The sequence below is a fragment of the Limulus polyphemus genome, unplaced genomic scaffold (assembly GCF_000517525.1).
Source record: "Limulus polyphemus unplaced genomic scaffold, Limulus_polyphemus-2.1.2 Scaffold1847, whole genome shotgun sequence".
NCBI classification, from domain to species: domain Eukaryota; kingdom Metazoa; phylum Arthropoda; class Merostomata; order Xiphosura; family Limulidae; genus Limulus; species Limulus polyphemus.
In genome coordinates this window covers 31,318-47,412 of record NW_013667457.1, presented here as the reverse complement: position 1 = coordinate 47,412, position 16,095 = coordinate 31,318, and the positions used below count along the sequence as shown (strand labels likewise).

At 31.3% G+C, this 16,095-nt stretch overlaps 2 protein-coding genes across 4 annotated transcripts in view; one reads left to right on the top strand and one right to left on the bottom strand.

Moving 5' to 3' along the window:
* Window positions 1–8,650, top strand: part of LOC106465137 (aspartyl/asparaginyl beta-hydroxylase-like) — a 46,273-nt gene extending 37,623 nt beyond the window's left edge. The window contains exons 12-13 of one of the 3 annotated variants that reach the window (XR_002611901.1): window positions 2,030–5,728; window positions 5,982–8,650. Coding sequence is in view for 1 of the 3 variants with exons in the window: in XM_013925336.2 (XP_013780790.1) it covers window positions 2,030–2,180 (151 nt within the window). In the remaining 2 variants the exon portion in view is untranslated. Of the gene's footprint in view, window positions 1–2,029 lie in introns of all 3 variants that reach the window. The other 2 variants (XR_002611900.1, XM_013925336.2) reach the window with 2 other exon arrangements.
* A 1,989-nt stretch (window positions 8,651–10,639) lies between these two features.
* Window positions 10,640–16,095, bottom strand: part of LOC106465138 (sarcoplasmic calcium-binding protein 1-like) — a gene marked incomplete at its 5' end in the record, with an annotated part of 26,609 nt that continues 21,153 nt past the window's right edge. The window contains 2 exons of the mRNA XM_013925337.2: window positions 10,640–11,730; window positions 13,785–13,888. Of these exons, the coding sequence (XP_013780791.1) occupies window positions 11,602–11,730; window positions 13,785–13,888 (233 nt within the window). The remainder of the gene's footprint in view (window positions 11,731–13,784; window positions 13,889–16,095) is intronic.

The following is a 16,095-nucleotide window of genomic DNA, read 5'->3' as shown; positions in this document are numbered from 1 at the left end:
ATATATATATATATATATATATATATATAATATTCAAATACAAACTTACAAAAACATTTTAATCCTGTTTCTGTACTAACTCATTAAAAGCTATCTGTGGTTAATTTGCACATGACTTAGAAGTTAAAGACTAATTCTAGTTAAAGCTCTCTAGTATTTATCTGATGCAATCATCCAAAGCTTCTATTAATGGTCACCTAATTCCATCTAACTCAATTAGATTATATTCCAGTATCAAATATGTCACATCCTGAGAAGTTATTTGTCATAACTACTATTTGATAGTTAATACCTTGTTTGGAAATAGATAGCAATCTGGCCTTCAGGATGTTTATCTACAAGATTAGTTAACCATACGAGTTTAGTGACAATTTTATTTTTGGCTTGATTTGTTTCAAACATCTCACAATATTTATTGCATCAGTTTGACCTTCTTACATGTGACCTAAGGTAAAGGGCTATTTTATTAGTGCGATACCTACATGTATATTTAATTGACAAGTTTGTGGCAGCTGATTTGTCATACAGTCTTTTTGTCAGTGAAAGTTAGAATATTTTTTACATTTTTACAAAAAGTTTACTTAAACCAGCTCTTGCTACTCTAAAGAAGATAACATGATATTTGCTGTTCTCAGCCAGATTGTTTTGTTCATAAGTGTTTTATCCTGTTCTCTGCTGTACTTTATCTAATTACCTCCTCCACCGAATATGATGGAGGTTATGTTTTCACCCCTGTGTGTTTGTCACCAAATTTCTTTAAAATGGCTGAATGGATTTTTTGAGAAAAGTTGGTGTACATTTGGACTATGACCTAATTTAGAAGTGATAAGTTTTCGAGGGTCAAGGTCATGAAAATTGAAAAAATTTATATTTGTTAACATGGGGACTGATTTTTCACACAATATAATTCAGTCAAAAATGATTGGATTTGGATGAAACTTGGTTGTGGACTTATGTAGAATATTATTCCTCATTGCCTTGTCAAAAATGGTCCATGCCCATTGATAATGATGGACATGCGGACACATTTTTGTATTTTTTGAGAGCCGAATATGATCAATGGTGTGTGGCAGAGGTATGAGCTCTACTGAGTGCCCCTATATGTTTTTAGTTTTGTTATACATTTACACATCTAAATAAGTTTATATTTCATATCTTAGTGAAATGGATAAATGTAACCATTTATTACAACATATAAGAAAAAAAGTTATCATTGTTAGAAACAAAAAGCATCTACAGACATTTGTGGTTTGTGCTAGAAAATTAAAACTAAGAATTCTCAAAATCAAATGACAGTTGGATCAGTTTTAGTGTTATTTACTTTATCTGGTATAATCTTGTGTCTTCATTAACCTTTGTGTAACTTTTAGATGAAATTGTGGATTAATCAACTTACTGTTAGGATACTGGAATATAAATCATTATCAGACATTACTATGATACGTTGGCCGGGTGGTTAGGGAGCCTGACTTGCAATCTGTGGGTCGGGGGTTCAAATCCCATCCCACCAAAAATTCTCACCCTTTCAGCTGTGGGGGCATTATAATGTGATGGTCAATCCCACTATTTGCTGGTAAAAGAGTAGCCCAAGAGTTGGCGGTGGATGGAGATGATTAGCTGCCTTCCCACTAGTCTTTCAGTGCTAAATTAGGGATGGCTAGAGCAGATAGCCCTCGTGTAGCTTTGTGCGAAATTCAAAAACAAAATAAACTATGATACATAAGTGGACAGAATTAAGAAGTCATTAATTTGCTTTTACATGACTTAAATACATATTTTAGGGAAGAAAAGATTTCAAGTTGCACATAATACTTAGCAGGTGTACAAATTAATTTATTGTGCGACATTCAGTTGAACCTGCATTGTGTTACCAACTCACTATTTATACTGGAGTGTTGGTTAATTCTAGAAATATTCCTGAGAATATATCAGAAGATCTCTCTTTGTAAAAACATTTGTAATTGTTTATCTGTCCTTTAAAATTGTTATGTTCTTGTAGTTATTATTACGGTTTATATCTTTGTCACAGAGAATGGACTGAAGGCAAGACAATTGTGTTCGACGATTCCTTTGAGCACGAAGTTTGGCACAACGGTAACCAGTCACGTCTTGTGCTGATTGTAGATTTCTGGCATCCAGAGTTAACAGCGCACCAGAAGCGTACTTTGACTCCCATCTGAATACGACACTTTGAGTGCCTTATAATTTCAGTGTGGAAATTGAAACTAAATGAAATAGAAGCTAGTGCTTTTTATTTTACTGCCAGCCAAAGCTTTACCCCAATTATTTACTTGTAAAAAGTCATTTAACTCACCTAAGATATTGTAATGATGATATACTCATTCTAATGCTAGTTAGAGTTTACGCTTAAAATATACAATTTATTTGACATGTTATTAAAGACAATTTTTAATTTAATAAAAATTTTTGTTGTTTTTGAAATGGGGGTAGTAGAATAAGAAATGAATAATCCTGGTTATCAACACAAACTATTTTTGTTAGAGTAAATGAAAAGTGATTTAAAACAAATGTTTACTTTCAAGATCTCAAGGTATGTGGTTTAGCATCCAAATCTATAGAGCATATAATTTATAGAAACCTTTATTTTCTTTGATGTTTTGTTTGTCAACTCGTAAGATACAGAATACAAAATATTATTAGTACATGCAAGTGTGTATTTTAGGCTGTATAGAAAATATCCGAGATACAACGAAATAAATATTACAGAGTATATTCAATTTTAACAAAAGTAGTATTTGACTCGGTCCGTGAATTTTTAAGGTGTCGAGTTGTGTTTAAAAAAATAAGGTAGCTTCTTGTTAAAATTGTATTTGTATATCCTGTGTTGTTGTAATTTGTATGTGATGTTGTGCTAGAACATGTTTTTTAATAGTTTTTATAGTCAGTCATAATTACCATCCTATAGTAGTCATTTGATTTGTAAAAGTTTATTTATTTATTAAAATTTTTGTGTATCCAAGTTAAAACAGGTGCAGCTTTTTAGAAATCAAGTTAATAGGTTTGTGAATGACGTGAGGTCATATGTATGTTATGGAATTTATCAGAGTAACAAGTATTTATGTTTTGGAATTTCTAACTCTTAAAAAGAAAAAAAAATTCATATGAATACATCATTCTTTCAATGAGATAGTATCGTCACTGTGTCTCATGGTATATTTTGTATCCCAGAACCAGTTGGTCAAATATTACTGTTTTGGTTCATAAAATTGTATCTTGAAAGGTATTACTTATTTTTAGTTTGTTCTAGTAGAATATAGGAAAAAAAGATTTATATAAAACTTAAGTTAAACTATTGCAGGGGTCTTACAAATGTGAATACTTACAATGCAATAGAACTTTCTGAATATATAAAAAAATTAAATTCTGTGGAAATCGTTTTTAAATTTAAGAAATTAAGTATATCTTATTCTGTTAGCACTAATTGTTTTAAAGGTTTTGATGTTTTACTTAACTGACTGTTTAAGTGGAAATGAAATCTATATGTGCATCGTAGCTTTCACATGTTCTTCATTAATATCTTTGTTGGTCTTTTTCTTTTAAGCAAATCACATGTAATTAATAAGCTAGAGACTACTGATGTATTGTATCGATTCTTAACTTGTTGTTTAGAATTTACTACTAAATATTTATTTAACTAAAAAACAATCTGTCTCAAAATTAACAGTGAGAATTGAGACTTGGCACTAGACAGAGAACAGATTTCCTGTTGCCAACTGAGCCAGGAAGGTTTTATGAACTATTTTAATTCTTTTATAATTACACTCTTCATTGTTTCTAAAGATGGATTTAACAGTGTTGAAACCTGTAAGCTAAATGCCAACTTCCCTTTCATCGTGGAATGATCCCAAAGTGCAAATCATATTTAAATTTCATTCTTTAAAAATACTTTTTTATAGAGGGAGAGAGATAATGTTTAATAAATTCTCATAATAAAAAAAGAGATACATTTTTTTATTTTTTGTAAATGATTATTTTTGAAAACCAGTTAAAGTATGTCATTATCTTGGTTATTTGAACAAACATAATTTTGTTTTTCCAGGCATGTATAACATTTTGTTAAACCAGCAATTTTTGTTATAATTAGCACAGCTGAAAAACTACTATAAGTGTAAACTGTGATTACTTAAAAAAGTACAATATTTATTTTGGTGCAAACGTTTTTTTAATTAGCCCTCAGAATTTAAACAGTAGAATATAATTAGACCTGTGAAAAGTTAGTTATCAGTTTTTATTATCATATTTTTATGTCAACAAGTGTTTTAATTCTCAAAAGAAAGGCTACTTATTCATAAATAATGTTCTAAAGAAAACAGAGTGAAAATTAGGTAACTTGAGAGTTATGAATACTGCCACATCATGGCAAAAGTGAAAAGTTTCTGAATTAGGAATTCCCTACTACAGAACAAAACATTACAATTATTACTCCAAAGTAGGGTCTGTTGAAAGTTAGTATTTTTTCATCTTGGTGAAAGCGGCACATTGTTCAACAGGTTTCCAGATACAAAAAACATTTAAGAAAAGCCTTTTTATAGCAACAAGTTTAAGCCTAAGTAGTGCAAAGCATTAAAAAAAAAGTAATATAAATAATAATTATGAAATAGGTTTTGGATTTGAACACATCTTCAGTAATGAGAGTTTTGCAAATTAAAGTAATGACCTATTATATTGCTATGAACACACTTAACAGTTTTGCCTCATTAAAATTCTACCCTACCAAATTGCATTTAGTCAAAATAGTCTTTTAAAGGTTTTTATTTAATCATTGGCATTTTTTTTTTTATAAAGAGATATAATGCTTGTCTTCTTTAATAACAATAAAAGTATTAGAACATATAATGTAATGTTTGGATATCGTTGTGGTGAGATGATTCAAAGAAATCATATAATATAGGGAAGTTTGTGTTGAATTTATATGAATTGAAATGATTTGAAAACTTTGTGTAAGTAATTTTTTTATAGGGAAAATAGTACAAGGAAGAATGAGAAATGTAGGAAAACAAAATGTATAAAATATTATTGTTTTTGAATCGCTTGTCAGATGTTTAAATGCGTGTGTGTATTTGTAGTGAGCCTGTATGTCTCCTCTTATATATTATGTTGATTTAAATGTACTGTTTTTATGTTTGTATACTACAAGAGTGACAGTGTCCTGGAAAACTTGACCTGCTCTAGCATTTGGAGCATGTAAGAAATAACTATTGTTGGGACATAACTCAAGCAAATCATTTTTACCCACCCTTTAAACTACTAATCTTGTAAAGCTTGGTTTTCAATGTTATTTGAAAACTAACTTAAGTGTTCTTATTTGAATCATTAGTTGAATTCTTGATCTTTTGAAAGCTTAATTCTGAATTCTTAACATAGTAAGTTGATGATATAAAGTTCATTGTTATGGTTTCTAAGATCTTAATAATGAATTCTTGACATAGTAAGTTGATGGTATCAGGTTTTCTGTTTGGGTTTTTAAGATTTTAATAATGAATTCTTGACATTGTAAGTTGATGATATCAGGTTTTCTGTTTGGGTTTTAAAGATTTTAATAATGAATTCTTGACATAGTAAGTTTATGATATAAGGTTTTTCTGTTTGGGTTTCTAAGATCTTAATAATGAATTCTTGACATAGTAAGTTGATGATATAAAGTACTTTTTTAGGGTTTCTAAGATCTTAATAATGAATTCCTGACATAGTAAGTTGATGATATAAGGTTAATTGTTAGGGTTTCTAAGATCTTAATTCCTGACATAGTGAGTTGATGATATAAGGTTTTCTGTTTGAGTTTCTAAGATCTTAATAATGAATTCCTGACATAGTAAGTTGATGATATAAGGTTTTCTGTTTGAGTTTCTAAGATCTTAATAATGAATTCCTGACATAGTAAGTTGATGATATAAGGTTTTCTGTTTGAGTTTCTAAGATCTTAATAATGAATTCCTGACATAGTAAGTTGATGATATAAGGTTCATTGTTAGAGTTTCTAAGATCTTAATTCCTGACATAGTAAGTTGATGATATAAGGCTCATTGTTAGGGTTTCTAAGATCTTAATTCCTGACATAGTAAGTTGGTGATATAAAGTTCATCGTTAGGGTTTTGTTCTGTACTTCTGCTTTATCATGAAAGTAGTTTTTCTTTCTTTTCTTCTAGTTTGTTACTTGAATGAAAAAAGTAGGTTAACATGAGATAGTTTTATTTGTAGTCACAAGAACTGAATAATTTTTATATTGCGATTCGGTCAATATGAGCATTATGATTGAAACAAAACTGAAAGATTTATGGTTCCTATAGGTGTACTTAAACTTGTCATCTGGGTATGTCCTGAGTCCTTTATAATTAAAGACACGTTCTGATTTTGTCATAGTGCAGCTTTTTAATGTCGATTAGCTATTAGTTTCTTAGAATCATCATATTTAGTGCAGTTACTAAATAAAATAACTTTACCTTCCCTCCTGTTAAGTAAAGGATAACACACTGGTAAGTTTTGAAACATGAAATATTTTTATTAATTATTCCTACTGTGGTTGTAATATCACTCGCTCAATGAAGTATTAAGTGGCAGTAGTTATTTGTTGAGCTTCAACGGACCACATTTCATTCGATCCTTTTGTCAATTCTTTTTACCAGTTCTCTTTCTTTCAATACTTTGTGGAAAGACCTAAATTTATTTCGATTTAGCGATCAAGTGTATCAGAATGAAGAACAAATATATGTATTAAAATGGTGCTATTGGACTGTTGCATTTTTTTTTATTGTATCCAATCTTATCAATAATAAATTCTGATATTTCACACTGTCTTGCTGATTACTGACGTTCATTGTATTATAATAGCTGAAGACACAATGCATAAAAAAAAGTGTTGAATACAAATGCCAGATCGTGGATTTATCTTAATCCTTCTTTTCAAAATTCTCCAGCACATCAGCGGTAAGCTTCGGGGGCTTATGATGTTTAAATCCAGGGTACGATCCATGCAGCTTACAATAACTATTTATAAGAGTTTTTCTCAAAATTCACCTGTGTTCTATTGATCATAGAAGAAACTTCTCTAGTATTATCTCTCATCCGAAATCGTAGAGAAAATCTGTTTAGATCCTTATAAAATTGTTCATGTTAATACGACATGATTAAACGTGAGAATAAAATATTTACAACATTATTTCATGATTGTTTCGGTAGTTTCACACTAAAGAAGCTAGACAGTACATAGAAGTTTCGTTTACTAATCAGCACATTTAAAAAGTTGCCTTTTTGTTGAGAAGCGCTTTAAAGGAAAGTTTTAGGGTAAAGAAATCATTTGGTTTGATAAGCTGTTAATTCATTGCGTGTCAGGCAGGAATAAGTAATTCGTATGTCATTAGGTATAAAGGCAGACCACGAATGAAAAGTATTAAAATGAGTAATATTTAGTAATAATGTTCATCACTTAGTCATTTTCAGAATGTTAATTTTTTTTTAAAGCGCTTTGATAATCCGTGTCACGAAGTTAAAATGAGACAAACTGGCGGAAATTTGAAAAAAAAAAGAGTAGATTGCCAAACTTTTTATATTCTTTGTCGCTGTCTTCATTTGTATGTTTTTTTATATGGTTAAATTTTCTATATACCCGTCTTACTACAGGGTAACAACTGAATGACATTTCTGTGGTAATAAATTTGATATAAAGACTTAATTTTACATCGTGACTTATGTTAAATCACAAGTAATTGATTATGTAGGTTAGTTACACGTAGCCCCCCAGTGGCACAGCGGTATGTCTGCGGACTTGCAACGCTAGAATCCGGGTTTCGATATCCGTGGTGGGCAGATCACAGATAACCCATTGTGTTGCTTTGTGCTTAATCTCAAACAAGCTACACGTAGCGGTTTTAAGTTCATTAGAAAGCCTTTTTATTCAAGTATAAAGTTCCTTTGAATGATAAAACTGAAGAGTGTAACGAGGGACAGTTAATATTCTTTTTTATTTTTCTATAAACCTAGATGTTTTTTATCTCATCTTATAAAAGCAATTGATGAATTATGTCTGTTGTTTGTATTTTATATTGTTTGTTGGCATTTATCATATAATGCATATGAACCCCTGTAAAAGTGTTTTCTTCACGTTATTTCTCTCAGATGAAAAAAAAACACCATGAGTTTTGGACGTGTGTCATCAATTCACTGGTGTTCATAAGGTAACCGAAGCTATTTGGAAATAAAATAGTTTAAATTTTGATTGTTTTATACGAGTTTGATGGATAGCACGTAAAAAAAAAATGTTTGAAGAATTTGTTAAATGAAATTTGCTTAACATATTGTGTGTATTAAATCAACATATTTTTCGTTGTGACTGAAAAATTGTGTTTGGTATTGGTAGGAAATATTTTTAAAAAGTCAAGTTATTTAGTGTTTAAGAACAAAAGTCGTTAATTAAGAACTCTTGGGAAAGTTTATTTTGTAAATTTTGCGAACCTGACGTGACTTTAGCTTTTATAATGATTAAGAAATGCACTTCGCCATCAACAGAAATTGTACAACTTTCTGTGTTTGTGTATGTGATGTCTTGGCGTAGTTATATTTGATTGTAATCGTTTTTGGTTGTGAATTAATCTTACAAGTCTGCACAAATAAAGAGAAAATATTCGATTCTGACTTTCGGTGATTTATTGGTTTAATTCTGCGTCTTTGTGCTTGATTTTCCTTGTATATTAGTATTATAAGCCTAGTTCACTGCAACTTTAAATTTACTGTTTACCTTGTCGTAAAATTCACTTAAAAATAGATCTCGGAAGGTTTTTAAGAAGTCTTCTCTTAATACCAAATAAAGACGATCACAATTCACGCAGACTAGTGCTTAACCCATACACCTGGCTAATGTTTCCTGTAGGAATATTATGTTCATTGCATGTTGCCTGGCTAATGTTTCCTGTAGGAATATTATGTTCATTGCATGTTGCCTGGCTAATGTTTCCTGTAGGAATATTATGTTCATTGCATGTTGCCTGGCTAATGTTTCCTTAGGAATATTGTGTTTATTGAATGTTGCCTGGCTTATGTTTCCTGTAGGAATATTGTGTTTATTGCATGTCGCCTGGTTAATGTTTTCTGAAGGAGTATTGTGTTTATTGCATGTTGCGTAGTTAATGTTTCCCGTAGGAGTATTGTGTTTATTGCATGTTGTCTGGTTAATGTTTCCTGTAGGAATATTGTGTTTATTGCATGTCGCCTGGTTAATGTTTTCTGAAGGAGTATTGTGTTTATTGCATGTTGCTGGTTAATGTTTCCTGTAGGAATATTGTGTTTATTGCATGTTGTCTGGTTAATGTTTTCTGTAGGAGTATTGTGTTTATTGCATGTTACCTAGTTAATGTTTTCTGTAGGAGTATTGTGTCTATTGCATGTTGTCTGGTTAACTGCGTACTACAGCGTTATTTACGCATAGACTTCCTTTGGGCAGACCAAGAACAGCAACCGATATTCACAATGAAGCCACCATATTGGTACTTGTCACATTTGGGCAGCAATTTTGAACACAGTTATTGATTATTTGCCAGCATTTTATAATTGTACTAGGATATTTACCTTGTTTTCATATAACTATTGTTGTGGAACGATTTTGATAATTTTTGGCTCAAAATTATTATTATCTACACCTTCGCCACTGATCCCCCCCCCCCCATTTATAATGCATATTAATTAAAGTTTCGAAGAATATGAGCTTGAATGACGTAAAAGGTATTGTCATAAGGTAAGTCTATAACACCTGACAATTATTTTCCTATACTTCTTCATTTTTAAAATATTTGCCTGTCATTGGATTTCTGAATCACGTGGCTTATAGATAATATGATTTAACTGGCTGATGTTTGGGTTATATTTACACTACGAATATTTTAATTGGTGTTTATTATTCTTCTAATTATTTTTCTAACGCCATTTGATTTGTGCATGTAATCTCTTTAATTATTTGTTAAGAGTCATTTCTGTTGATAGAACCAGTTTTTTTGGGACTTGTCATGCCGTTAAGTCTTTCTTTAGGACTTGTTTTTTTTTTGTCTATGGTTATTTGTTATGTTAACCATATCTGTAGAACGAATTTAATTGATGCTTGCCATTTCCGTAATATTTTCTGGATAACCAGTTTGTCCTATTTAATCGTGTTTAATACCTCTGTAAAACAATTGTTCTTAATTCTTGTTTCCTCGTTAATAAATTTTATAGAATTAGTTTTGTTGATGCTCATTTTCTCGTTAATCAGTTCCGTTAAGATTAAAAGAACAAACCGTTTAAAAAGATTTTTTTCTTATGGTTTTTCGAAAGTTTTTATACCTATAATGTAAGTGATAAATTCAAGAAAAACGGATTAGAAACGTCAGTCTTAGATCACAGACATTTCTTCGGGTACCGAATAAAGAATCTATTGAAAAAGATTTGTTAAGAATTGACCGTTTTTTGGAAGTGAATTTTTATCTTATTCTATTCCAGAGCTGAAAGTTTTAAAAAAAACAACAAATTTTCGTAGTTTATCAGCTAACGTGTTTTTCATCAACAATGAAACGTGTGTTAGGTTTAGGACTCTTTGAGCGTTAATTTTGTGTGCTGTTGTTCTTTTGTATTATACACAGTTATATTAATGATAATATCAAACTTTAACGACTTTATTCACCAGAGCATCAACCAACAACTTGCAAACTGACACAACCATACATGCATACACAGAAGTAAACCAATATCTCATTATATTGTGGAGTTGTATCTCACCAGTAGAAGACGAGATACAGCAAAACAACAATTCACATAAAGGATATTTTGTTAGTAAGTATGAAAACTTTTGTAGAAAAGTTGTACAAAGAATTAGTCAGCGAAAGAAGAAATTTCCTAAAACTATTGTCATGCCATTATGTTGTTACTAGAAGAACCCAAATTAGATTATATTCCGATTTTTGTATGATCGTATTAAAGGGGGAGGGTGATGGTTGAATTTAGAAATGTTATACTACAGTTTCTTGTATATACTCGGCGAAAACGCATTTTCGAAAGTTTTTGTCACGTCATTATGTTGTTACTACAGGAGCCAAATTATATTATTGTCAGATTTTTGTACAATCATATTAGTATTAATTTTTGCCGTTAGGGGGATATTTAGAAAAATTATGTTGTGCCTAATATATTATCAATGTAGCCTTGGTTTACAACATGTGTTAAGAACTACCAAGAAAGTTTATTAAATTGTTATATATCTTTTAAATATAAATGAATACATTGAAATATAGCATTACACAAAATTATTCTATGCTATGGAAACTTACATAAATATTAACGAACAAACACGTACAGAACCAATGGAAATTTCCTAAATATTATACTCATGTAAATATAATGCAGGATAAAAAGATGGTAATGAGATAAATGCCAATAAACATTTAGGAATATAGAAATTCATGAAACCAGCAGTACGTGGAGCATTAAGACTGTAATCTCTGTGGTTGAAGCTCCTTTTCTTTCTGAACAACATAATTGGAGGGAGATTAAGCATGCAGTGCGTATATTATCTTGTGGGAGAAATTGGCCTTGTCAGCATGCTCGCTAACAGGACCGCGTAACTCAGCCAAACACAGGCAAAGGACCGAACAGATATACTCCAGATACTTTAGATTCTGGACTTCCAATAAACTCGGCGAAAAGCTCTTGGTAACGGCACAGATTGATTCCTCCTTTTCGTCGATCATCGACCTTAAGAGCAAACAAAAAATAAAAATTACTTAAATTTGCGGCGAACGGATACAAAGCATTGTTATAGTTAACAGTCTATACGACCACCTAAGCCTAATTGTTGGTGAGGCTAATTGAGTATTAGTAATACAAGAATGAATGAAAAAATATGTTAAAACTAGAAGTTATATACAATGAATTTCACTCAGAATTGTCATGTCAGCTCAAGCAATGTTGAATAAACTGGAGGTTTTACGTCTTTGCTTTAATTGTCATTGAATAATTTTACAGTTTTTTAGAACTTCTGTCTTCATCAACACCTGACGAAACTAAAAGTTCGAAATATAACATTCTTAATTAGGTATGATCGTTTTAAGTATCTATATTTGACGTCATCCAAAAGATCTGGACCAGGTTTTGGTTTCTACAATTTTTTTTTATTCTTAAATTTGTTTTCACAACTTTTGCATAAAAATAGTTAAATATCAAGTTTTTTTATTTATTATGAAACTCTTAACATTAATAATTCTAAAAACTTTAAAAACCGTCTTGAATTTCGTGCAAAACTACTTGAGCTAGCCACCCCTAATTTAGAAGCGATAGACAATTGAGGAAAGGCAGATAGCCAACACCACCCACCGACAATTCTAGGATTACTATTTCACTAACGAAAAGTGGAATTAACCGTCACATTACATAGAATTGAAACTCCTAACCCGTAGATTGCAAGTCGAGTTCCATAATCACCAGATAATGCTAGGCTTAAATGTTTTAAAAAAATATCAATATTCTTGCAGTTTGTAAAGCCATGAATAGCTTTATTAATATAGGATGTTTAAAACATGTATGTATTTGATATACATCCAAAATATATGCTCGAAGAACATCGTGTTAATTCGCACCAAGCAAACTTACGTAAATTTTGTAGAAGTTTTTCCCAAAGTTACAAGATGTTTCATTTATACAGAGTTGATTATCAACAGTGATGTAAAAAATGTAGATATTCCTCATGACTGTTGGTGAGAAGACTATCATTATTTTTTTAATTCTATAGCTAGAGCGTTATTCATTATTCTACAAATTTGATTTTCCTCGTTCTGAGTCTTGATCGTCTGGCACTGTGAATTTGAGTAACAACGTCGAAAAATCACAAGTTAAGATTATATGAATATTAAAAAGATTAATTTATTATTTAGTAAAAAATGTATATATTTATGTTTTTTCGAAAGACATAAACATTTGCGCACAATCCCAAATTTATATTTCAAGTGACACTTAAGTTGAACTTATCATTAGCATTTATAATTTACTACTACTAACAGTAGGACTGGGATTATTGGGTTTATTTAATTTATTTGCGAAACTTGCTTACTTCACTATAAGTGGCCAAAGACACGGAAATGTAGTATTACACAAAGTTATACTGTACTATAAAAATATGAACAGTACATAAATATTAACCGATAAACGCAGAAAGAATCGACAAAAATGTCCTAAGTATCATACTCTTATAAATATACGAAGATAAATGGCAATAAACATTTAGGGATAAAGAAATTCACGAAACCACACGTGGTGCATCAAGAGTGTAATCTTAAATAAATTCACGAAACCTCACGTGGTGCATCAAGAGTGTAATCTCTGTGGTTGAAGCTCTCTTTTCCTTTTTTCTCCACAACAAAATTGGAGGGAGATCAAGTGCGTGTATTATCTTTTGAGGAGAAATTAGCTTTGCGAGATGCTCGCTAACAGGACCGCGTAACTCGAAGAATTACAAGAAAAGGACCAAACAGATATATTCCTGGTACTTTTTAATCTGTCCCTCGGTGGGACAGCGGTAAGTTTATGGACTTACAACGCTAAAATCCGAAGTTCTATTTCCCACAGTGGATACAGCAGATATCCTAGTGTGGATTTCATCTAAAACAAATAAAATAACTTAATATTATGTTCTTTGTCGACATGCTCGCTAAAGAAACACGTGTAAAAATCCTTACATGGTAACGAAATTGGTGTAGTATTTGACACACACCTGAGCTAGTCTGAATAAGTTTTGTTCAGTTTTTCATACTTACATTAAGAAGTTTTTCAAAACACTCATCTATCTCTGTAATATTAGAAATAGCTGATCGCGAGACGTATTCTAAGCGGTATTCTTCCACAGTAATCAGCCCATCATCTGAAATAACAAACAAAAAAAAATATTCACGGTTATCAGCCCATCATCAGAAATATGGAATAAAACAAACTTTGCATTTATCAGTCCACACCTGAAACAGTTACATTCACGATTATTAATCCCATTATCTGAGACAGGTGGAAAAAAAATACACTTTACAGAGTTACCAGTCCATCACTTGAAATAGGATAAAATACTGAACAACAACCCAAAACCATTTTTTCTTCGTGTGGGGTATTTTACTTATGTACTTTAACATCAACCTGATGAATTCTGATCTTGGTCAAAATTGAACGTGTCATGAACTGTATGGTCTATAACTGAAGTTTGTACATAACGTGTAGATAAAGAATTGTCGAAAATAAAAGACAAGATAATATTACAAACAGATTTGTTGAGTTTATCTTCGTAGTTTCTAAATTAAAGTATGTCTGCTAATTAGCTGTAAGATTTGACGAACTTTGAAATAGAATGCTGTAGTTCTTTACTACGTTATTTCAGTAACACTGAGAATTAAAACTGACGGTTTTGTTAATAAATATAGACTTTTAATCAATATTATCTCAAACACACTGAATACTGTATACTGCAAGATTAAAGACACGTCTTTCATCCATAATATAACAAAATCTCTACCCCTTTTGTTTCTACTTACCTAAATGTTGGCTTCATTATAATAATCCTTTATGCGTTTATTATTGAGATGTGAAGATAAGTAAGCTGACCAGTTGAAACATAATTTGTTGATGAAACGTATTTAAAGGATATTATCGTATAGAAGTATTACACAATACATACAGTAAATGTAGCTTCAGATAGTTTGTACAATGCAGTTCGAAAGACCCAATAATCAGTACGGAGGTTAAGATGAGTTACATAGTTAGGGAACTCAACACTGAAAGTAATAGAGAGTTTGTTGAATCATCAGATGAGTACTCTCGCTATTAATAATGTTTCTTTTGTCTAAGCATAATGTTAAAATTAGGGATTCGATCCCTGTGGTAGGCACAGCTCAGACTTCGTCTGCTTGATTTTAGCGCAAAGCTACATTATGGGCATCCAATGCGAGGAGTCGAATCTCGAATTTTAGCGTTCTAACTCTTAAAAGACCATGGGACATAATTCATAAAGTCCTTGATGCGCTTAAAAACAGAAAGGCTACGATCTGTAATCTTGTGTCTACGATTTTGTGATTGTTATCTATGGCCTTTGTAATGAAAATATTAATATCCTCCTCCATGTTGTTTAAACTAAATGAATAAATTATATTGACGTAATTTGTTTCTCATAAACGATATGGCAAACAAAATTTGTCATACCAGATATTGAAAATAATAATTAAGAAAGTTATAAAGTTTGAACCATTTAACTACAAATGATAATTATAAAATACATTCAAGAAATAATGATAATAAAAATGATGTGGAAATAAGTATTACAAAGAGAACATTGTCCTCGTAACCCTAAAATGGCAACTTTAGCACTGTGATACCTTTTATTATTACTGGTTGCTCCACCTGGGAGAAAAATTCATTAGATGATAAGCATGTATACATTTTATAAGATTAATTCAGACGTGATATTTCGTAAATTTCGAATCTGTTTTACATGTTACGGTCTTTTTTATTAATCCACACAACACAAAGGCCGATCATCCTCAATGAGATACAGAAAGAACGATAGTATTTTGTTTATTGGGTGTCTAGTGAGATTTATTGTGGGAGATATAGAAATAAGCTGTTTAACAATATTGTTTTTTATCGTGAAAAATGCAGAATTTCTTATGCTGGTTCCATCACAGTTGGAAACACGAATGTAAAATCTACAAATCTCATCAGCGTGGTTACATTTATTTAGATTGCGATATCCCTGTATCAAATCATAGAGCCCGGCATGCCCAGGTGGTTAGGGTTTTCGACTCGCAATCTGAGAGTCGCGGGTTCGAATCCTCGTCCCACCAAACATGCTCGCCCTTTCAGCCGTGGGAGCGTTATAATGTGACGGTCAATCCCACTATTCGTTGGTAAAAGAGTAGCCCAAGAGTTGGCGGTGGGTGGTGATGACTAGCTACCTTCCCTCTAGTCTTACACTGCTAAATTAGGGACGGCTAGCGCAGATAGCCCTCGTGTAGCTTTACGCGAAATTCAAAACAAACAAAAAAAAAACAAACAAAACAATCATTACCCATTCAAGCCGTTTCCAACCAT